The sequence below is a fragment of the Nesoenas mayeri genome, assembly GCF_963082525.1.
Source record: "Nesoenas mayeri genome assembly, chromosome: 6".
Lineage (NCBI taxonomy): Eukaryota > Metazoa > Chordata > Aves > Columbiformes > Columbidae > Nesoenas > Nesoenas mayeri.
In genome coordinates, this window is record NC_137545.1 from 19,688,394 (window position 1) to 19,712,134 (window position 23,741).

The window sequence follows — 23,741 nt, forward strand, 5'->3', positions numbered from 1 at the left end:
CCTTCACACTTCAGATAGTGACAAAAAAGAACAGGCAGCTTAATGCTACCAAACTAGGGGTGTGTCAAATATCTCTCAAGAATGATAAACTCAATGGCGTTGTCTATTTTTAACCGCCTGTTCTTTCCTTTTTGGCAGAGTAATCAGTGTTATCTGAGCTGTTTCAGTGAATGAATCCAAGCAACTCTCTCGCTTTCTGAAATGAACAGTGGACCCTGCAAGAGCGTTTTAAGTCTGCTTTAGTGTATGAAGCTGCGTTTTGAAACACCATGTCAAATGAAGCCAGTTCGGAGCAGAAGCTTTCGACAACAACAGTCAGTTCAGTTGCTGTTCAGGCCGGGGAAGCCAGCATTGTGATAGCTGTGCTTAAGGTAAGGCAGAAACTGCTGCCAGGGCTGTTCTTGGCTTTCTGCTACTCCGTGATCAGTCCTTCTTTTAGAAGTTCCATACAAATGAGAAGCTAAATAACATATAAATGATAAGGCAAGGTCATTTAATCAGTTAATATCTAATAGAGCTTCCTTGGAAGTTAACACTTGTTCATGTTCACAGCTTCTGTTTGTGTGTATGTTTGTGTATGTGTGTGTTTGTGGTTGATTGGTTTGTTTTTAAAATATAGTAAGTAATTTGGCCAAAATATTTAGGCTCTTAGAGGCAAGGAATTCTTCTTAATCTGTTTAAAAATTAAGCGATAAATGCTGAGTGCCATGAAAATGTGTTGATAAACATGATGTTACCTTTAATCATAGTTGAGACTCTTCAAAAGTTATTTTTAAGTTATGCTCAGCAAAAATTTTGCATAATAAGCAGTCTACCATCTCCAAAACTGCAGATTATGTGCCTTTTCTTCTAGCATTTGCTAGGGCGAAAAAAGCACCTAAACCTGATAATGAGTGGCTGTTTTTGAAAGCTGTGAATTCATATTCCCACGTGTTCTAATAGAAGCCTTTGTGTGTATGTAACTGTGCTTATGAGCACCTAAAGACCTGTTCTGTGAGCTGGAATCCGCACCTAACAGCTTGCACAAAATTTGTCATGGGAAGTAAAGCTGGATGCCTAGGTACTGAATCCCAGCTGGAATTTATTGGCAGTTTGACCCTTAATTCTCCAATCAACTTGGAGAACAGCCTCAGCCACTAGAGTTTGTCTGTAATGCAGACTAAGGTGATAATGAATAGGGCTGTTGCTGATTTAGGGTGATTATTCAGGATGGGGTTACCTCAGTTATGCTAGTGGGAAGGTTCCCTCTTATCAGCCCCCTGAGGAGACTGCCTGCTGCCACAGGGGGGGAATTTTGTTGCAAGGAGACTGAAGTTTAGGGTGCAGACATTTATTTTTTTTCCCCCATGTGCTGTGGGAACTGTGCTTGTCTCCATTGGCATCCATGCTTCGTTCTTTATCACCATCCTCTCCAAGTTATGCTGCTCAGACTGCAGCAGTTCTGCAGCACAGAAAGAACAAGCTCTTCTGGGGTGGCTGCCAGGCTTCCTTTCTTTGTGCCTCCTCCAGGACACAATAGGAGATTGCTGTTCAGGTTCTCATTCCACAAAGTATTAAGTGGCCCTGCTACTAGCTGTGCCATCTCTATATTCGGTTTGCAAGTGTGCTGGATCTGTGTGGTGGAAATAAGATTTGCGGTTATGGTTTTTGCATCTGTTGTGATGATTTTTTACCTTCTGTCCACCCACCCAGTTTCCTTAAGTATCTCTGCAATCTGCAGCTGAAAGGGGAGATGAGCTGGACAAACCTTTTTGGCTCATTGTGATAATCTTACTCTTAACAGGCAAAACCAAAATCGCAGATGCTATTGGATAAGACTAGAGTCTGGGATTTTGATACCTGTTTCAAATGAGGGGTGTTTGTATTTAATCTTGTGTCTTCATTCTGCAATTGAATATGTGTTTATGGGTCCCTGAGCTTCTGTGACCGTGGAAAGCATGTGTGACCTGAGAGTCTGTGTGAATAAATACATGAAGGAAAGCTTGTGTTTTCTGAAGGCTGTTCCTTTTTACTTATTACAGTGTGGAAAATGGGTGAAGCTTCAGCTGGCTGAATCAACACCAAATTTATTAGAAATTGGCAGCAATCAAGATGAGACTAAAAAATTACTGCAAGATCATGAATTCCTCCTAGCTAAACTTAAGGTAAGATGTGATAAAACCACATAAAAATACACCTAGTAATTATAGTTTATATACCACAGCTGACATGGCTGTGGGGGCTTCCTATTGCAATGTGGTTGTTAGGTTAAACTGTACATAGGAAAAAATATGTTCAACCTGTGTCAGTGTAACAGATCAGAGTTAGGCCTTTGCACTGAAAAAATATGCTCAGTGTTAATTACTGTTTTTCTGGCAACAGCAGTAAAAGTGAACTGACACAGTTTTTCCCACTTCATACGTTACTGTCAAGTGAAAAATCCCTATAATCTTTGGTAACTGCTCAATATACGGAATGTCAAGTTGTTGTTTTTTTTTTTTTTAATTCTGCAATGTTAAGAGAAGTTTGATTAGGTTATAACAGCTGTAAACACAAGCAAGCTCTTTGTAAGTGTGAAGTAGATATTCCAGGCACATTTTCATTGAATATAATTGATGTAAATTACAGTAAGGGTGATATCATAACATTAAATACTGCTTGAGACAGGAAGATTTTAGGTAAGTGTTCTAAAATCAAATTTTAGCATTCTTGAGAGCAGATTATAACAACAGTAGCATTTGGAGAGGGTGACATACTTACATGGAAAAGCTGAACTATTTCAAATGCGGATGTTTGACACTGAGAAGAGTGTAAACACACTTTGTTTTCATGTTTTGATAGGACAGGTTGACTTTGAGTCTGTAGACAAACAAATCTCTCAAAACAAAAATAAAAAAACAAACAAACAAAAAAACCAAAACAAAAACAAAAAAAAACAACAAAAACCAACAAAACAAACAAACAAACAAAAACAACAACAACAAAAACACAACCCACCCCAAAACCAGAGAGGGTAGTTCTGCTATTTTCACTTACTCAAGTGCCTTGTCTTTACTGCCATCACTGTTGTACTCAGGCATTCGTGGAACAAGATGCTGTATCCTGTTTGAACAATTCAGAATTAGCTGAATTACTACACATTGACAACAGGGAGAAGTTGAGTTTGGTGTCCTAATACTCGAAAATAAATTATAAAGAGTGGAAAATAAAACATAATAATTCCATACTTTAAAAGAAAAACAAAGATTCAAGTAACATTTTGCCATCAAGTCTGTCCTTAAATGTTTCTGTGTTTATATTAAATGTTGTTTGCTACAGAAAATAAAATAATATAAATATTGTTCTGAGAGACACCTTGTAGGCATTACTGAAAACTTGTAAGGACATGAACAAGGGCAGCAAAACTATAATAAAGTCCTCTACATGGACTCCAGCTTGAAGTCATTGTATTAAAGCATATATTTATTTTCATTAAAGGATATGTTTATTTTCATTAAAAAATTACTTAAATAGTGAAAAATAAAAGATTCCAAAAGGATTTCATGTGCTCTGATGTTCATTCACGTTTGACTTTCTATTCCTATTAGTCTAGATGCATGGAATCTTAAGTTTGGTTTTCATTTAGCAGCATTTACCTTGTTTTCTGCTCACAATAAATAGCAAAATAATAAAATAATCACAAAGATTTGAATTCATATTGATAAAATGCAAAAATTTTTCACTCCTATTTGTGAGGCCTTGTGACTGATTGCTTGAACTCAAATGGTTGATCCTTATTTGGATCCCCAAAGATTAATAGATTTTATCAGATCAGAAAATATATTACGGATAAACAAATAATGATTGTCATCCAGATATGTGAGGAACAAATACTCATTATTTCAACTTTTATACCTGCAGTCCTTGCACAATTCAGCATTGATTAATGAACACTGTATAAAAGGATTAAGTTCAAAATGACTACTTTTTTTCTCAGTATTTTAAGAGCTGCAATAATACAGGACTGCAATGTCATTATAATTTGTACTGAGATGCATTTTTCAGACATGAACCTTTTTGTCATATAGTAAGCTGTTAACACTTGTCAATAATTATTCAGGCTTATGTTACTCTATCCGCTCCTCAAAAGTTTTTACAAGAATGACTCTGTCTTTGAAGTATTGATTATAGTAATTTTTTCCACTTAACATTTGTTAATATGCCCTGCATCTAAAATAATACATTCAGTTTCTGTTTTGCTAAATTAGACCATATCAGCAGCAACACTTTTGTTGAAAACATCAACCTCCATGATGTCATGAAAGTCTCCTTCCCAGCATTTCCCTAATCCTTTTTTTAGATGGCCTTCAGCAGGTTTATGCATTCTGGAAATGTAAATATATATATATGTATGTTTTGATAACTCATTTACATTTTTCAAAAGAAAAAGTGAGAGGAATCAAAACCAGAAAATCTTGAGAGACAAAGCTTCCAGGAGGAAACAAAAAACAGCCTGTGTGTGTGCATGTGCTGCCGTACTTTTGGCTATGACAGTGTTAAAATCCCCACTAGGACAAACCACGGCATTCTTAGTTTGCATCCAAAGTTCCGTTTTTTATCATGAAAGAGATGCTGGCAGAACCACTACAAAACAGAAATAGATGTAGCCTATAAACTTAAGCTTAAAACCAGCACTGTTATTAATTTAGCTCATGAACCTGAAGATTGCTCTTAATTATGTTATTTACTTCAATTCACAGAGCATAAATTGCAAAATAGTAATTTATATGCTAATATCCAAGAAAAACAAATTAGAAAATTACATTCTTTAAAAAGTGATAATTTGCTCATTTTTTTAATTTCATATCTTCTAAAGAAGGCTTTCAGTTTTTTCAAGTAGAAATATTTTCATAATGCTTATTTTTTCAGTAAGTTTGTTATGAAAGAAATTATTTGCTAATATCTTTTGGATTATTCACAATTAATAATTGAAGTGTCAACAGTACAATTAGCATGAAAGTTCATCTGCATTTTCATCATAAAGCAAAACTGAGTACTGGAAGCGATTTAAAAAAAAAAAGAAGGGGAAAAGTCAGATTTAATAAATTTTTTTTGATCTTAGTTCAGTTCACTCATCAGTTCCAATAGTTTCATGAACAAAATTCCCACTGAAATAATATTTGTCACATATTTGTTTTATGACTACTTTCTGAACTTCAAGTTAATAACTATTTGTGTTGTTTCATTTCAGAACTACGTATAAACAAAAATTAACTTTAGCAGCATCTCAGTGAGGAGGAAATTTTACACCTCTAAAAAGTCCAAGTTACAATATTCACTATAATAATCTGAAGCTGGACCTTTGTACTGTGTAAATGCGAGCTAAAGAGTGAAATTTAGCGCAAAATAATGATGAAAAGTAAGGAAGGAAGAATCAGAGAAGCCACTGAGTAGGATCAGGGCTTAAAGATAAACTAGGTATAATTCCATAATTATGAGAGAAATGTGTGATCCCGTCATTTGCACATGCGAGTCTGCTCAAACTGTTTGACAAGATCTATCTGTTTTTCAGGAAATAGAATCATAGAATCATTTTGGTTGGAAAAGACCCTCAGGATCATTGAGTCCAACCATAACCTAACTCTGGCACTAAACCACATCCCGAAGAAGCTCATCTATACACCTTTTAAACCCCTTCAGATATGGTGGCTCCACCACTGCCCCAGGCAGCCTGTTCCAGTGCCTGACAACCCTTTCTGTGAGGAAATTTTTCCTAATATCAAATCTAAACCTCCCCTGACACAACTTGAGGCCATTTCCTCTTGTCCTATCACTTGCTACGTGGGAGAAGAGACCAACACCTTTCATGCTAACAATGGCATAACAATGGCAGACAGAAATAGATGGAAAAAGCAGAGAGCTTTCCAAAGTGATTTCTTTCCAGAGCAATCCATGATCCAGTTCTGATGAGAATATTGCTCATTGGAAGCAATTGGATCATGAACCTCATCATGAAATGGTGAACCTGCACTGAATCTGATCATGAAAGGAAGATGGTCAGGTGGAAGTGAATGAACTCCAGTAGTATAAAAACAGAAATATAAAGTTTAACAATCAATATACAAAGTGGTACAGTTAAAAGTGAATAGCAAGTATTTGTGTTGCAGCCTTAAGTCTACTTCTTGACTGTGGCACAGCCATTAATCCTAATGGCTGTGGAAACAGTCTAGGGACCAATACTTGCAACTGTTCTGAAGACAATTAGGAAGCATAAGTGGAAATTTAGGATTCTGGTCTTCCATACTGAAAAAAGCTGACACCAAGCTGAAGGTAGGTACATAGTAGGGTACAAAGAGAATAGTATAATCTAAATTCTTAGAGAGGACTAAGAAAACGATTTGTTTGGATCAGCAGAAGGACTGAGATTATCATAAATATATTGCATGGGTAAACATCACATGAGAACAAATGCTGAAGTCGAAGGCCACTGCTTGCATAGGAATATATATAGCGCATGGAGATCATTAAAAGAAATAGGATGGAAAAGGTTTCTAACTGTCAGAGCAATGTCCTAAAATAGATTTTTCAATGGCAATAAAAGGAGTAAAAATCCTAGGTGATTTTGATTAGCAGTAAGAAATATTTGTGGAAAGGACTGTCGGAAATTATTCTTTATAAGACCCCAGGGACTGAATTTGATGACCCAGGTGTTGTATAACCTTAAGAGAGGATGAAAATTCACACATCTTTGTTTTCTTGATGTTTTTCACTTCTGAAATCTTGATCATACTATAGCTAATAATTTACATCTCTGTTATTCATGTTGACAAATATTAGTTATGAATTAGATTGATTCAGGAGCTGCTGCCAGTTTAAGGAGAAATATTGGATAGTATTTCAGGGGGAAAAGCATATTTTATGATGACTGGATTTAGAAAGCAAAAGATACAAACTTTACTGATGTGCAGTTTTCATTTTTTTGAGAATCAAGTCAGTAAAGAAGTTCAGGAAGTATGAAATCTATTTTACTCATGAAATTTTGAGTGTACATGAAATATTTGTATTTGCTGTATGCTATCCTCTCTAGAAAGTTTAAGCTCTACCTGTATCTAGTCTTTCATTTCCTCCATAGTTTGCCAGTCTCTGGCTGCTTCAGGCTCTCTGGTTGCTACGTGTCTTCTCTGCTTTGTGCTCCAGAAGTTTTCTGAATATACACCGTAAGAGTTGACTTACATGTGTATTCTAGAAGGCAAATTTTGTTTCCCTCTGGAAAGGGAGGGATGCTCAGTGTACAGCAATCAGGAAAGGGAAAAGAGAACTTCCCTCTCTCTTTCCATGCTCTTCAGTAGTGTGATGGGAGAGGTCTGTAGGAAATTACCTTCCCAGGACATGTGAGAATCTTCTGAATTTCCTCAGCAGGGTCTACCAGCATGGGTCTTCTAAAGCCCAGACACATTTAAAAGTTATTTTCAGTCTTCTTTCCTTTAAAATAGTCTTTCAAATGGCAACATAAATTCCATCCACATACTGATGGTTTGTTCGTTTTTGGGGAGGCTGATGCTTTTTCTTTTTTCTTTTACAGGAAAATTTTATTGGTTTTGGAGAAGCTGCTAGATATTTTTAAAGAGACATTTAGGTTAAACTCTGCATAAAAGTATGAGTGAATTGAACATTAGCAGTTTTACTGAAAGACAGGTTTTTCATATAGCAGAAAGGAAACCAAAACCTATAATGATTGCATAAAATTGTAGAGTAACAGAAATATACCTTGTTTATTTTTTCCCCACAGCTTTATTTGCTTTGACAGGGTTTAAATATTTCTTAAATGTCCTGTACAAAGGTTAAAGTAAGGCAGTTCCTTGGCCTTAGAGCCAAGAAGTCAGGTTTTTTTCTCTTCTGTGAATAATATATACTGCCTGAAAAACATCTCTCAGCTGTGGAATGAGTATGAATTTGGTAAGAACTGCAATATAACTCTATTTACTGCACTAAATATATTTTTAATTTTTTCTTAGCTAAATTGAATTTTAGAAATTGAAGTTTGTGAGTTGAAATTCAAATTGCACTGAAAGGATAAATAAGGAAACCCAATTACACTTAAATTGAGTGGATTAGGTCAAATAAGTAGACTAATAATTCTAGCTGTGTATGCTACAATTATCCTTCTTTAACTATACCAGTAATTTTAGATATTCTTGTATATTTGCATGTAAGTGGTCACGAGCAATGAATAGTTTTGCAAGCTCAAGACAATGCCTAAACTCTAACTGGATTCAGTACTTAATGATTTCTTCTCTATATAAGTGAATGAAGGTGGAACCATGAAACAATTCAACCAGAATTGATAAGGTAAGGGAGCAACTGGAAGGGGTCTGAAGAAGTTGAACAGTATTGTGTATGGTAATGAAAAACTTCTGGATATTTTGCTGCATATGGGTAATGTAGTAATTGGGATATTGGAAACCTATGTTGTTTCTGTTTTGTAAGTTATATTCTGAGTTCTGAATGCAGGTCATCTTATGCTTACACTTTGTGTGGACATCTGTGAACTCACTGTAAAACAACCAACTCAGACATAGCTAGCAGTGTAGCAGCAGTATGAAACACAATTACCCGCCACTTGCAGTAAAATTGCCTGCCAGACTCTAGATGTATACCTTTAGAAACCTTCAAAGGAAACGGTCTATGTCCCTCAAGAACAAGGCTGTTTCATTTGCAGCTGGTACGTTTCTTGTGCCCAAAGCCAAATAATGCTTATTTAAGTTCCAAGCATCCTGTGGCAAGAAGTGGTAATCTGCAACGGGAATGTTCTCAGATCTTTTTTGAGCTGTACTGCACTAAGGGATTTACAGTGCAGATGACAGGAATGTTTGGCCTCAGCTTTTAGTGAAGATATAACCTCAGTGAAGGTAGTAAAAACAACTTGAAAAGTAAATATTGCACTTGCAGTGAGTTCCAGGCTACTGACACTGCACTGAATGAGTGATTTAGATTTTTACCTTAGTTGTGTCTTCACCACCTGCACTCAGAACAGATACTGTAGCGTAGACTTACCCATTACTGCACTGTTTTGTCTGAAGCAATGCTGTTGCTAACTGGCAGCACTGTGGATAAGCATGCTCAAACTGGCAAGGACAGATTAAGAAACAGGAGAGGACTTGATTAAACTAGAGATGGCTACATTATGGTAAATTTAGTGTTGGGGTTATTATTGTTGTTGCAGTAAATACAGTTCTTGCAATATATACTCTTGCATAAAAGTATGATTCTTGCACAGTACCATGAGCATCAATTTATGAATTGTTGTTGTACAATTTTGTCAAGTATCTCACAGCTTTTCCACCTGGTAATTTTTTTCATAAGCTTTCCAGGTGAAGAGAGGTGTTAATTTCAATTTATTACAATACAATGAGATCTTTGTGATCTATATTAACTTTAAAAAAGAAGTTCAAAGACAATCAGCAGTAAATCTTTATGAGCAGTGGTATTCAACATATTGTTAACTCATTGTTTTGATCCTTTTTTTTTTTGTGAGATAATTGGAGGGAAGCTCTTGCACCATCACCAGGTGCTGCTGAAATGCAGAAATGCATTTCTTCTGTCCCAGGTTCTCCTGTCTGGCTCCAGTTTCCTCTTTCCTTTTCTCAGCTGTGATTATGTACAGCCAGGGGTAAAAGTGAGCAGATGTTTACAACACGCAGATTAATGCCATTTTCCATGTACCCCTGAAAAAATTTTTCTGTACTGTAAGCACTTCTAGAATATTTGACTATGTAGGAAGTTTGACTTGACTTTTCAGACTTGATCGGGCTATAGGATATTCTGGATTTTATCTTTTTTTTTTTTTTTTTTATTGCTGCGTAAACTGACTTGAGTTTAAAATAAAAAAAATCAGTATCTTTCCTGTTGAAGATAATGCTGAAATGAAACATGAAGTTTAGATGCACATACTTAATGTAACCTTTTTGCAGCTCTGTATAAGATTTACCAAGATGTAGAAAAATTGTGAATAGTTCATGGCTTGGTATGCTCCTTGCAGTAGAAAGTTTATTATTTTCCCTAGAGCCAATCTTAGCTACATAACATTTTATAGATAACGTTGTTGAAATGAGAGAATTTTGTATCACCAGAGATATACAAATATCTCAGCATGTTTGAAAGTGACTTTGTAGCCTGTAGACTACAACTAAAATGCTTACCTGTAAATAAGAGGGTAAACTGTGTGTTATAACATGAATGCTATCTTTGGGTTATCTCAGCCCTGGGCTGGAACATCTGTTGAAGTGATCTTGAACAAAACGCAGAGGGAGAAAAGAAACAGGACAAGTGGCTTTTTCAGTAATAACTGTCTCTGAGGCCGAGTGGTCTGTATGCTCCACACTGCTTTATGTTTTTGTCCTCACCTGGCAAAGGGCGGCTTGAAGAAACAGGCTCAAGTTTTCCCTCTTCACTAAAGCCACACTTTGCAAGTTGGAAATAAACTGGGGGGTTTGGGGACTCCAGCTCTTTGCAGTCATCTGAAGTGGCTGAAAAGTGACCTGATGGAATCTCACCCATGGTATCAATTGTTAAAACTATGGGTTCGGTTTATGCTTTGTCTGTTGAGGGTAGGTAGTTGCCCAGAGAAGCAAGTATCCTCACCAGTTTACAGTCTTCTCATCAAATTTTAGAACAATCCAAATGACGAAAATTTGAACGCTGCATGAAAGTGACTTGTTTAGTATTTGAATTCTGACATGAACTTGCACTTCATACAAAAAGATTGTGCAAGTTGAATCAAAATGAAAGAATCAAAAACCCACATAGGAGGTAATTTGTTGTTTGGCTTTAAAGCTTCTATGAGACTTTAACAGGATCTTTTATTCTAGGTACTAGGAAACAAAACAAACTTCCTTTAGATCTCTAAGCCAGGATTCATCCAGCACAGGTAGCCCCCGGCAGTTAGTTATTTTTCTGATGATGGACAAAGAACCAAGGTTTTGTTGGCTCTGAAGAAATTACGCATATATTCAGGAAAATCCAGTATTACATGAACAGCATAATTTTTATAGCTTTGATAGTATAAAAATACTTGAGAAATAATGATGCAAACCAATAAAAGAAAAACCAAGAGAGAGTTGAAAGAACTGTGTTAAAGATGGATTTTAATTTAAAATTTTTATGAGCTCTTTTCATTAACTTATCATTATCATTGTTTTGATGAAGCTGGGTTTTAAATTTTATTAATTGTATAACCATATAATCCCTGCAGTTTAAAAATTATCATGAGTCAGTGCTGCTCTTTTTTTATTTCCAGTAATAAGGATTCTGACTGCTGCATGTAAGACTAGAAGAACACCTGCAGCAACCCCTTAGGTGCCTTGTCAGCTACATAACTGTAGTTATGTATACATACATAGCTATGTATAACTATGTATAACTGTAGTTATGTATACATAACTTGAATAAAAGTTGACTGGAGTACTTTGGATTAGATTCCCAAGGACAACTGTTTTTCCTGATCTGATTCTTGTCTCATTGTGGCATAGTGGAGATATAAAACAGTTGCTTTCAATTGTTACATCAGAGTGACAGTATCTACAGCATGCAAATTACCTCATTTGAAGTCAAAGCATCATTTTAAGAAATGTTAATTAGATTTCTACATAAATACATAACAGGTAGCATTTGGGAGATTTGAGCTTTTCTTACATTCTGAGGCAGTCATGGTGGGGATTCAACAGAACAAAAATAATTGGTTTTGTAGAAGGATTAGAAAGCAACAGTTCCCATTGCTGGTATTCAGAAAATCAAATGGAGTGTGTATTGTTCTCTAGAGCACTGGCTTTTCATCAGATGCCCTTTTTGATGTGTTTGTCACCAAACAATAAGCCTACATTCATGTTGCTGATAATGACTTTCCTATATACTGTAGAAGAAGATGGATTTGTTGGAGCTGCTCTTATGCCTGTTAATTTTACCACTGTTTATTTTCATAGTTGGCTGTCTGTAAAGTTAAAATAATTTAATTATATTTTTTTTTCAAAGAAAAAAGCAAGAACTCCATAGTTTGTATTGTTCTAACAGTACTGTTTTTAGAGATGACTGATGAGCCTCTTTAGTTCAAGCCAACACCTTTATGTAGTCTAGGGAGTACTGGAGGTTATAGTTCTGTGTTTAGAACAATAAAGCTTTCTGCAGTTTCCTCTTTTCTCTTAGATCTGTCTGGAGAATTTGAAGTTTTCAAATTCTTTAGCCTTTATTAGAGTCTGTGTCATGAATATGAGTTATCACAGATTTTAATTTGCCTAATATAGTTTTATTTTCCCATTACACATTCATCTGATAACACCTGTAATAACAGCAGAAATTGACACTGTATTAATTTATGCTCATGATAAAACCTGAGATGGGGGGCGGGGGGGAAAGAGTATAGAACAAATGCTAACCAGTTTTTCTGGCACACTGAAGATTTTTAAAATTAGCTGGAAATGGCCCAGCAGTTTTCTTTCCCATAGTGAGATTAGTAAAGGGAATGAAACACAGTAGAATGATTTTCTTGACGATAGAGTAGTATTATTTGCTGGCCAGCTTGGGCAATACAGAGAGCCAAACTCGAAACATTGCATAAATGTTGTGTTTTTCTGGAGAATACATGCATATGTTCAAGTTACTCTTGTCTGGATTACTTTGAATTCATTGGAGGCTTTTGGGTAAGTAATATAATAAAGCTTGTAATGGGAAGGAATGTAATATGATGGCATATGAAAGAAGATCCAAAATATCTGCATTTCTACCACTTCCAGGAAGATCTGTGTTTAAGGAGATGTAAACTAATTTGAATCTAAATATTACAGATAGAATGATAAATTCTCTTAACACTTGTTTTTAAATGAAATTTCATAAAAATATTGCCTCTGAAGTGCAGATGAAATTCAGAAGCTTGCTATAAAACATGCAGGAACAGCTATGCTCCTGTCACTAGGACATGGAAGTAAAGCAGGAGCAGGAGACTTGTTTATTAGACTCACTGAAAAAGCAGCCTGATGTCATTATCAGAACAGTGTTTTGGTTTCTGCTTACTTATTTCTTCTTTTTTTTTTTCTTCTCAGGCTTTGGAAGATCAGGTATGGGACCTGCTGCATGAAGCAGACAAGGCTGCAGAGGAGAACAAAGAAAAGAGTCAAGTTTATGATGCCATGGCAGAGACCCTTGGGGATGCATGGGATGGCCTCATAATTATGTTAGAGAAGAGACAGGCACTTCTGGAACTTACTTCAGTGTTCTTTGAAAGTGCTTTGGAGGTTTGTATTCAATTCAAATGAGACTTAATTTTAAACCTTCCACATCTTACAGGTACTCTGTCCACTGTAAAGGTGAGACTTAATTTTAAACCTTCCACATCTTACAGGTACTCTGTCCACTGTAATTTTACTGTTATACATGTTCATTGCATTCTTAAAGGGAGAAGCAATTAAGAAAATAAAAATCTCTAGATGCATCCTTCCTATTGTGCCTTCCGGATAGTTCAGGATGAAACTGAACAAAAAACCAATGTAGGCTTTAAGAGATACTTTTGTCATGATGTTTCCAAAATTTGTACTTGACAGAAAATGACAGTGAAAAACAGAACTGGACCAAAACCTATAATATGTAATTCAGTGACTATGGACATTCTGCAGAATATCTTTCATTCTTTATGGTTCAAATTATTCGGTGGTAAAAAAGCTACCTTCTCAGAAGCCTTCACTAATGCTTACTGAAGATTAGCCACTGAAGGTTTTACATTGAAATATCCATACAGCTATTGTAATTATGCAAACTAAATATTAGTCTAACTTGCCAGTCCTTTACCTGAGACTTCTGTGTGCAGATGTGCTCAAAAGCTCAATTGTGTGAGCCTAGAGACAGATTTCAGAATGTTGTCTTTCTCTGTTTACCCATTTATCTGTATCTCTTATGCTAATTCACTGATAAACAGGGAGCTCAAGCAGAGGGGGGTTCCATGCCCTGCAGCTATGTGTTCACTCTGTGTAGCCTCACATTCAACTCTCCCTGCATCCCCAGAGCTTTGAAGACTTCAATAATTCTCCCTGATAATTTTGTTTCCGCAATAGCCCACTGCCACTATAAATTACAGAAGCAACCATTCTACTGCTAACCGACCTAAGAACTCCAAGGGCAACAATCTACTAATTACTGTGTCCTGGTGATGTGTATTATACAAAGAAATTAGTAGAGAGATTGCATAAGTATCACCATGATAAATTCTGTACTATCAAAGTTTGACCTAGTGCAGACTAAATCCTTAAGTAACAAGCTGAATTGCCCCTGCAACAGGCTTATGTCATTAAAAGAAAATGCAGCAGCCAGAACACATCACTGATCACACTCATTATATACAGAAGGGAAGAAGAAATGCAATATGTGTCTCAAATCTCTCTGAATTACTCACACTTGGAATTGCACCTGCAAAGCTGGAAGCCAAATAAAGAATTCCAATCTTAGTTTTAAGAATCTCAGCAGATTGTGAAATCTGCTCCAGATCTCCCTGAAACACAGCATGTTTCAATATTTAAAATATGGAACCCATGGAAAAATGAGCTGTAAAGGAGTAGCTTAATCTCAGTGTTTCTTACAGAAATGCTGTTTTCCTACTATAATTAATTACTGTGTTTACCATAATATTAGTTATCTTAAATTTCCTACTCATTCTGCCTTTGAAAGATTGCTTTGAAGATGGGATCTGTGTCTGTTGTTGCCCTTAAGTGTTTGGTTTGGTTTGTTTTCTGGCTATACTTTAACAGTTGGAAGAAGTTATGGGAAGGAAACCTAAAGCTTCATTCATGTTAAATTATTTTACCAAAGGCTTTGAAATTATCAAATTCTTCCATAAGAATTTATTTTCAGTAGGTCTGAAGGCTATATAGGAAAGATGATTCATAAAGTGACAAACTGTAGCTACAGAGTAAGTCAACTGAAATTTGGATTCTCTCAGTCAATGAGAACCTCAAAGAAACAGAAGATGCATAGAGGCCACAAAGAATCTGTATCTAGCAGTCACTTTTCTCAGGAATTTACAAATTCTCATGAACTTTCCCTATAACATAGATATTACAGAGTTTTGCAAAAGAAAATTATACTGTACTTCTTCCTACCGTTTGTTTTCTTAATGCAGTTTGCTGTTAAAATTGACCAAGTTGAAGATTTTCTGAAAAATGCCCAAGAGTTTGACAATATTGACTCTTTGAGAGAACTCCTTCTGCAACAAGAACATCATACAAAAGGTACAAACAGTATCCCACTTCTGATGATGTGTGATTGTGCACTGACTCTTTGATTTTACTCTTCCTGTGTGTATTTAAAACAAACAGAACAAATATGAAAATATTATACTTGGAAAAAATATTGGTGAAATAACTCTGTATTAGTCCTCCTGAAAGATATTAAACTTTGGTTTTGAGCTAGATCTCTCATGTTTCCATCTTTGTTGCTGCAGAACAGCTGGTGGAGTTTAACTATTTTTTGCCATCTTGAATGCCAGGTATTCTTCTCAGGAGACTAAATAGAGAATTGTACTTGGGTAACTCTAATATTGGTTTGGGGGCTTCCAATTCGATCTTCAAGTGCTTACTGTATATCAATTTTGACTTGGAGTATCTGGCAGTAATTTATTGCTGAAAAGAGGGTCTATGAGTGTAAGAAGCAGATGAAATGGCTTGCCAGAGAAAGACTGCTTCGATGGGGATAAACCTTTCCTGGAGGAAAGTGATTGCAATTGTTTGGTTTCTTAATCTATCTTAACCACATCAAATTTGGAAAACTGATATTGAACTATTTGTTAAAAAAACCAGTGTTTGTATTTTTTTCTGCAAGAAGGATACTATCAACCCACTCCAAAGTAAGATGACTGCAAATACAGCCTTTACGAAGTATTGGCTTTACCAGTATGTGATGAGTACTTTATCACAAATGTTAATTGTTCTGATTACTATCACCTTTCTGGAAGGCAAGAAGTAAAATGGACAGGCTTGTTGCAATAAGCCCATGGAAACTAAACTATCTTCTTAGCTCTTGGTGGCTGGAGAAGTGCAGGCATTTCCCTTCTGCATCTTCCCTAGGTGCTCCATATGGAAGGCAGTGATTTAGGGTGCTTTAGCTTGAGTTACCAGTACAGATACTCAGCTGAGAAGATGAATGTTTCAACTGTTTGCTGCTTGTCATTTGTTGCTTCACTAGCAGCTCCTTGGAAACATTCCTTCCTTAGACTTTTCTTCATGCCTAACTTGCCTCTAATTCTGGCATGGCCCCTCTTCTTCCTCTTTCCAGATGTATAATTTTTATCTTTTCATTTGAAAGACCTATAAATGCTGGTCATTGTCTGTTCAATAGATTTTTGTGCTATGTGTCTTTAAGGAGGTGAAACAAAGATGCGTGACTAGTAGGTCATTGAAGTGTACTAGTCCACTGAATTTTAACCCTGAATGTATCTAGGTAGAGCTATGGAATGAAGGTAAGTGTTCCTGATATTCATTAATTATTTAGTCATAAGGTTATAACAAGCCCCAGACAGACAAACTTTTTCTTTCAACTTCTGTGAGGGGCATAAGGGGCAAACTTCACTTGCATCATTAATGAAGAACTACAGAGGTTACTGACCCACACAGAAAGCAGGGTAGGAAATTTCACTTCAGCTTCTCTGAGGATTGGGGAACAATCAAAAAGAACTCAGTTTTGAGAAAACAAAATTGCTTCTGGGTTTTGTCTCAATGGCTCTCAGTACACCATTATATGTGTATAGATATTATGTATATAATATTATAGGTCCATATATGTATGTGTATACACTGTTACACCTTTGCACATTTATATAACAGCTGTCAAAACTGAAATGTCTTAGGATACATACCTTCTAGGGTATTTATAACCTGCTCGTGCAATGCAGAAAAATACATTACACTTGTGTATGCAAATAGATATGTAGATTTAAAAATATTTGAGTAATATTTGAAACATGCTACTAGAATTACAAATAACTTTTTCTTTTTTCTATGACATTCTATTCTTACAGAGCTTTTGGAAAAGTCACTTGCACTTTTAAACAAAAGCCAAGAGCTAACTGAATTCATAGAAGATTTCAAATGTGAGGGGCCAAATGCAAATCCAGAACTGATTCAGGGAGCCCACAGCAGCTGCTTGAAAATTGACAATCTCCTTGAAATGCTACAGGACAGGAGACGACAACTGGACAGATTCCTTAAACATCAGCGCCAAGGACTGGAGCAAGTTCTGCAAATTTGTTTGTGGCACCAACAAGAGAACCAGGTAAGACATACAACATTAAGGGAAGTCACAGGAAAAAGAAACATCTAGCAACTGTTTTACAGTAGAGACTATCAGAGAAAAGGAGCTTAAATATATTTATTAGTCCAATATCTCTGGGCCACTTCCTTTGATGAGACCCTAACTTTTGAATATTTGACTTCGTAACTATAACATCCTCATAATTTATTTTAATATAACTTTAATTCCTTCAAAATTACTATTTCTATTATGTGGATCCCTCCTCTAAGTTATCAAATGTGGTACTTCAGACTAAACTAGATTCCCTTCAAATTGAATTCCCAGCACAAACAAACCTCTAGGCACGAGTGATAACAGTAGCTGGTAACAGAAATTACAACTGCGATGGGCTGGTGCTGGGCTGGTCAGTTGAGGAGAAGATACAGCATAGTTAGCCAGCTGAGGTGTTTGAAAGCTGAGAAGTGTTTTGTTCTTGGAGTCAAATCAAAATTCTCTAGGGCAGCATAGTGATTGCAGGTTTTCCATACCTGCAACCTATTTCTGTCTCTTCTTCCTCCCAGCTTAGCTCCCATCTTTTACCGAGTTTCTCAAATACAGCTTGTTTTTGTACCTTCCATTCAGGGCTTAGGTACATTTAAGTCTTAACTTGCTCTTCCTCTTTCCATTCCCACTGCTCTTTTTCCTTTTCATGCCTCATCTCACAGCATTCAGATCAGATAGCTTTGCTCTCGTGGTGCTCCGCATTATTAGAGAAACTTCTGCAATGCAAGATCACTCTCATTTTCTTTGAGAAATACTACATAACTTCAGCAACTTGTAAAAAGACATGGGGAGAGTCCTGCTCCACCTCTTTGGATATTAAGTATGCTGAGGAGGAATTTATGCAAATTTAACTGCCAAAGTCTATGACAAGACTGAAGGTGCATTATTTTCAGTGTGTTGTAAATACACTGAAATTTTGTATGGGCCTATGACAGTAGAGTCCTGATTGTAATACCTCTGGAAGTTTCCTTCTTTGCCTCCAAAATAAAGTTTCCCCCTGTATCAGAGGAAAATGTTAGAAACTGTTAGCAGTAGTCCATTCTGTAGGCACTAACTGCCTGTGAGCTTAAGGTGAGAATCACCTTATTCAATAAGCACAAGTCTTCATAATTTGGCATAAAGAATGAAATTGCTGAGGTACACAAGCAAGCTGACAGCCTTATTTCAGGAGCACTCAGTATCAGTAGCTGCCAGAAACAGAGCAATTATTACTCATTAATAAGACAGAAACAAAACCAAAACCAAAAAAAAACCCCACCAACCCAAATAAAAATAATCTTATGCAAGTGTCATAATCTTATTATGTAGTTATAAAATAATAGCTGTCAATAATAATAAAAATAATAAGAAGAACTACAGTACAGGAGGCTGTATCAATTTCTGTGCAAATCATTAGAAACCATCTAGTACTTGCTTAGAGATGTGTATTATTGCTGCTGTTACTGGTTTTGATTTTTTTCAGTATCACCACATAGCTATACCACAAAAGAAAGATCCTCAAAATTAAATGTTATTTCAATTTGATCTAGTCTAACAAATTTACAACAGCTACAACTGAAATTTCAGTATCAGGCTAACTCACTATATTGGAAATAGGTCCTATTTCATTTAGAAAAATTATCCCTTCTCTACATTAAGAGATAGTAGATGTTGCTACAATTACATGATTGTGTCAGTGTTATTCTATAGTACATAAACATAGAGGAACATTCAAAATGGAAATATTTCAGAAATAGCTTGCTGTTGAAGAGTAAGGGATATATATATATATGTATCTGTGGCGTCTTTTGGAGACAAGCACGCTTCTTTTTTTTTTAAAAAAAAAAAAAAATCATATTGCCTGAGATGTTAAATGTCAAGATTTCATAAAATTTACTGGGGAATTCTACTTGTCCTCATCATGAGGCATAAATATTTGGAAGTCATGTGGAAGTCATATTTGTGTCATAGTGTTGTGGTGTTTTGTTGTTTTCTTTTTTTGGCGGTTGTATTCTTGCAAAAGTTCTCGGATTTATAGTCTTTGACTGCACTCAAAGGAATATTTTTGAGTTAATGTGATTCTAGGGGAAAAATGCAATATCTTGATCATGTTAGAAAGCATAGTTTTATTCTATCTGTGACTATAATATGATTTTTCTTTTACTGTGTTAATTTATAATTTGGTCATACTTCATGAATACCTTTTCTTCTATTTTGTTACATATATTCCAACACATGTTTGTTTTGACCACAATTCTTCCTTCTGCATTTATTAATATTTAAATAATACAAATGTAAATACGTGAAAAAAAGCATGAACATTAGGTATGAAAAGTTTAAGGAATAAAAATTAGGGCTTCTTTTGTAGATGAAACTGTCCTCTACCTATATTAAAAATGGACAGTTGCTTCTAAAATTTTTCACTGACTGAATTATTTTTTGTTATTTATTTAGGTAACCTCTTGGTACAAGAAAAACATCAGGGATTATTTTCACAAGCAGAACTTAGGCTCATCTCTATTGGAAAATGAAGAGTTACTTCAAGAGCTTGAAGAAATTGAAGTCAAAGTGAAAGTAAGAAATATGATTATTCATTGGTGAAGGAACTTTAAGAATGAGTAGCAAAACATGAACTCAGAAATTTAGTAATACGTAAGACATATTTTTCCGTATGTCTAAATGTTTTTTTTCTTCATTTTACTTCTTTTAATGCAAGCCTTCATGTTTCTCAGTGTTTTTCTCATTTAAAAGCTGTTGATACAGTAAAAGAAGAGTAATCTTTGACGTTGTTCAGATGTTTATTCATTTTAGTGGTCATGTTCCAGACTGGTAGTTCACATATTAAACCATGTTCCAAAAAATAAGGAAATTTTGTTAGTATATTACCAAGTTTTAATGTTCATAAAGGATAAAAAGCCAACCACTTTTACCATAATTGATTGTCACTGAACTGTGTACATGATTGGAAGTGGTATTTGCCCACTTATTTATTTGGAATAAAAGTAATTGAAAATATTATTTTAATTGTGAATGCCATTTTTTCCAGAAAATAATTCAGTTACCCTCACTCATAAAAGCAAGATGGGATTAAAGAAAATGTTAGTATATTAAAAACAAACAAACAAACAAACAAAGGTAAATTGTGTATATTTAGAACTTCTTTAGATACTTCAAACATGCTGTCATCAGGTAAGTGCTGTTGCTGGGTCAGAATCATTCCACACTGTATGATTTTAAAGAAATTGTATTTGGATAACCCAGATGACCAAGTAGGCTTTTTTTTTCATCCTAAAACTATTCCAATAGAAAAAAATGCCTTTTAAAAGGTGGTTGTATTCATAGCAACTTGCAGGTTTTTCACAGTTCTGTTTCTTTGTAAGCTTTGTATTAAATGTCACAGGTTTGCCTGTTTGCATAATTTACAGTTAACAGCTTCAGGATTGTCACGTAAGCAGAATACCATAGCATTTCTTATGCTTCTCCAAGCAGCATGTCAGAAAACACTTTTTCTTCATCTAGGGGAAATGAGTATGAAAAGCCAAATTCTGCTGCGAAGCCTGATCAGACCTTTGGCACACAAAAAGCAGGAGATAAGCAGTAAATGAGTAAGCTGTGAGGTGTCTTAAAGTATTGCTAAATTTTAAACCTAGCCAAATGATCATTAACCTTCCTCAGATTTCTTATTGGAAGGCTATTCTTGTAATTTGTTGTCTGAATTAGAAATGATACTGTAAGTTGAGGGAAGGAGAAAAATATGCATTTTCATTTTGTATAATAATCAATTCATTTCATGGTTGAGCATCCAGAAACTAACTTACAATGAAAACAGTGATTATTACAGTTTCACCTAACAATTCTTCTCCCATACATTATGAAATTTGTAATTCATATAATATGACTGATTTGGTTTTCTTTTTCCGTAGGGTCATTTAAAAGTGTTTAGCATTAATTTTTGTTATGCATCCACATGAATTATGATGTAGAAAAATATTACCTTTAGCCTTCTGCTGTTCTTACTAGGAAGGGGAAATGAAATTCTTGAAGTGGATGCTACTGAATATGTTCATTATTCTTATGATTTGCAAAAAGAGTGAACACATTAAACTATATACTCAAAATGTATTTCAGAAAGCTGAGTTATGTGGCTTTGTGCATTATTTTTTACAGCACTGAACTGCAGACGTTGAGATCAGAATAAAGGAGGAGTCTGGCGTCTTGATTTTAAAATTTAGATAAAATATAGCAATCAAATGTATATTCCAGTCAATATTTGTTAGGAGTTTAATATGAGGTGTCATCACTGCAGAGAGCAGAGAGCATTCAACCTGTATGGTTTGAATGCACTGAAATACAGAACAACCTTCAAATGAGCTTGGTATCTTTGCTTAAATTGTTCAGAGGCTCGCCTGAGAAGGATTTACAGACTTAACACACTGTTTATATTACTGGGCTGAGAGAAGAAAGGAGAATGGTTACATTCTCAAGTTGTTATCTTACCTTGAACCTCACCTTGCTGAGAGGTGAAAAAAACCTTAACCCTCCCAAATACTAAAGTGATTCACTCCCTTCCCCTCCCCGCTCCTCCTGCCCTGCCCCACCTCTCCCGAGATTTGAGAGCAGAAAAAAGGCAGATTTAGGAAAACACGTTTCAATGAGCAGGTCTGCTGGCACCAATTAACTACTTGCTGTTATATTTCTATGTGTATCAGAGGCTCATGGCATGGTAAAAACAAACTGCTAGCACCACTTTGTGGCCAAATAACTTTAGAGATTAAGAAAAGTGGTATTCTAAATTATTTTTATTTTATCTAGTTTCTGCCATGTTTAGGGACTGAGCAATGCTGGAATCAGTCTTCCTTTTAATAAGGATTTAGTAACAAGATGGAGAGTAGTTCTCTGTCTTCTAGTTCTGCGTGCTTGTTGGGTCTGGAGTAGCCATGCTAGGTAATAACATGCTCTAATGAGGTTTCAGGACGGTTTTTGATGACCAAATTAAATGTCACTATCAATAGTATTAATTGCTGTATTTGTTGCTGTTAACATAAGGATCAAGAATATTGTAATTACCTGCTTTTTTCACCCAATCTTCTTTAATAACAAGATAAAGTTGTAGGTATTTGTTCAAGACTTTTACTTAAAGCCAGAATAATTTTACTTCATCAGTTTTAACAGTCTTGAAAAATACCTGATTGATCAAGGAACCTAGAAAGAGCTCATCTTCCTTGCCAAATGGAAGAGTGAAAGCAAGTGTTTAACAGACTCACTACTATGAGGAATAGCAAGAACAGTGACATGAGCTAAGGAGACACATTGAGTATAAGTATATACAGAGCAATGTGTCTTTAATAGGTCAGAGGAATGCACAAGCAATTATTGAAAAGTCAAGGTAGGCTTTGTGTTTCTCCCAGGGAAAATGCGTAACAAATATTTTAGTCCTGACTGACAGATTGTTACAAATTTAACATATAGAACGCTGAAGTACAGAAAAAACTGACAAAGATTTTTCCACTGCATTTCTATGTCCTGTTGAGGAAAAGTATAGGCTTTTATGTGTAGAAACATTCCATTATGAGTAGAAAGATGAAAAAGAAATTGTCACTAGCTATTTTATAAAAAATTGAACCAAATTTGAGTAATGATCAAATAGGATAGCAAATGACTCTAATTACATTTAATACCATCAGAGATTGCGCAAGGTTGTAATGTTCATGGATTATTTTAAACTATAAAGTATTACAATAAACTATTTTTTTGAACTTGTGTGAAAGGTTGGAGAAGAAGCTTTCCTCACTATAAATGAGGCAAAGTTTAACCTCGGTTTTAAGATCACTTAAAAGCTGCTATTGGGCACCTTGTGCCGAACAGATTTATGGACATGGTTACAGTGAAATCCTCTTATAGGAAATTGTTTAACTGCAAGTTGAGTAATTTTCTTATAATTAGCATTGCGTACTGTAATTATAATACACATTGTGATACACTGAAACAATTCAGAACTTTTTGAGTTTTCTGTATCTGCTTCTAAGCTAGCTATAAACAATTTATATTTCCGTTACATGAAATTATGCATTTATCATTCTTGCATAAAATATTACTTTTAATTATTATAAAAATAGTATGTAATAACAACATGAGGATGCATGTATTCAACTGTACTTTCTTTACCTTTTTTTTGGTTAATTATTATAAGTTTCAGTTAAAAGCTCCCAAATGCAGTGATGTTTGCTAATTCTCATTTACATCTATTTGTTTACATGTAAGTGAAATTTTTATTAGAATCTAGCCATGGAATGCATTTGGTACCAGTCATTCCAGCTGTACGTAATGGAAAATGATGATATTGTGGTGCTGATACAATTGATGTTGGGGGTCCACACCTTATTCATAAATAGGCCAATTAAGCTCTGTCTATGGAGAGACCTCCTTACTATTTTTTCCCAAGATAAATTCTTCAGGTAAAAAAGATCAAATACAGCACA

At 35.3% G+C, this 23,741-nt stretch overlaps 1 protein-coding gene across 1 annotated transcript in view; it reads left to right on the forward strand.

The window, feature by feature from the left end:
• Window positions 1-269: 269 nt before the first annotated feature.
• CCDC141 (coiled-coil domain containing 141) overlaps window positions 270-23,741 on the forward strand; it is a gene marked incomplete at both ends in the record, with an annotated part of 68,162 nt that continues 44,690 nt past the window's right edge. Inside the window, 6 exons of the mRNA XM_080346951.1 lie at window positions 270-371; window positions 2,022-2,144; window positions 13,050-13,241; window positions 15,116-15,224; window positions 17,009-17,262; window positions 19,717-19,836. Of these exons, the coding sequence (XP_080203077.1) occupies window positions 270-371; window positions 2,022-2,144; window positions 13,050-13,241; window positions 15,116-15,224; window positions 17,009-17,262; window positions 19,717-19,836 (900 nt within the window). The remainder of the gene's footprint in view (window positions 372-2,021; window positions 2,145-13,049; window positions 13,242-15,115; window positions 15,225-17,008; window positions 17,263-19,716; window positions 19,837-23,741) is intronic.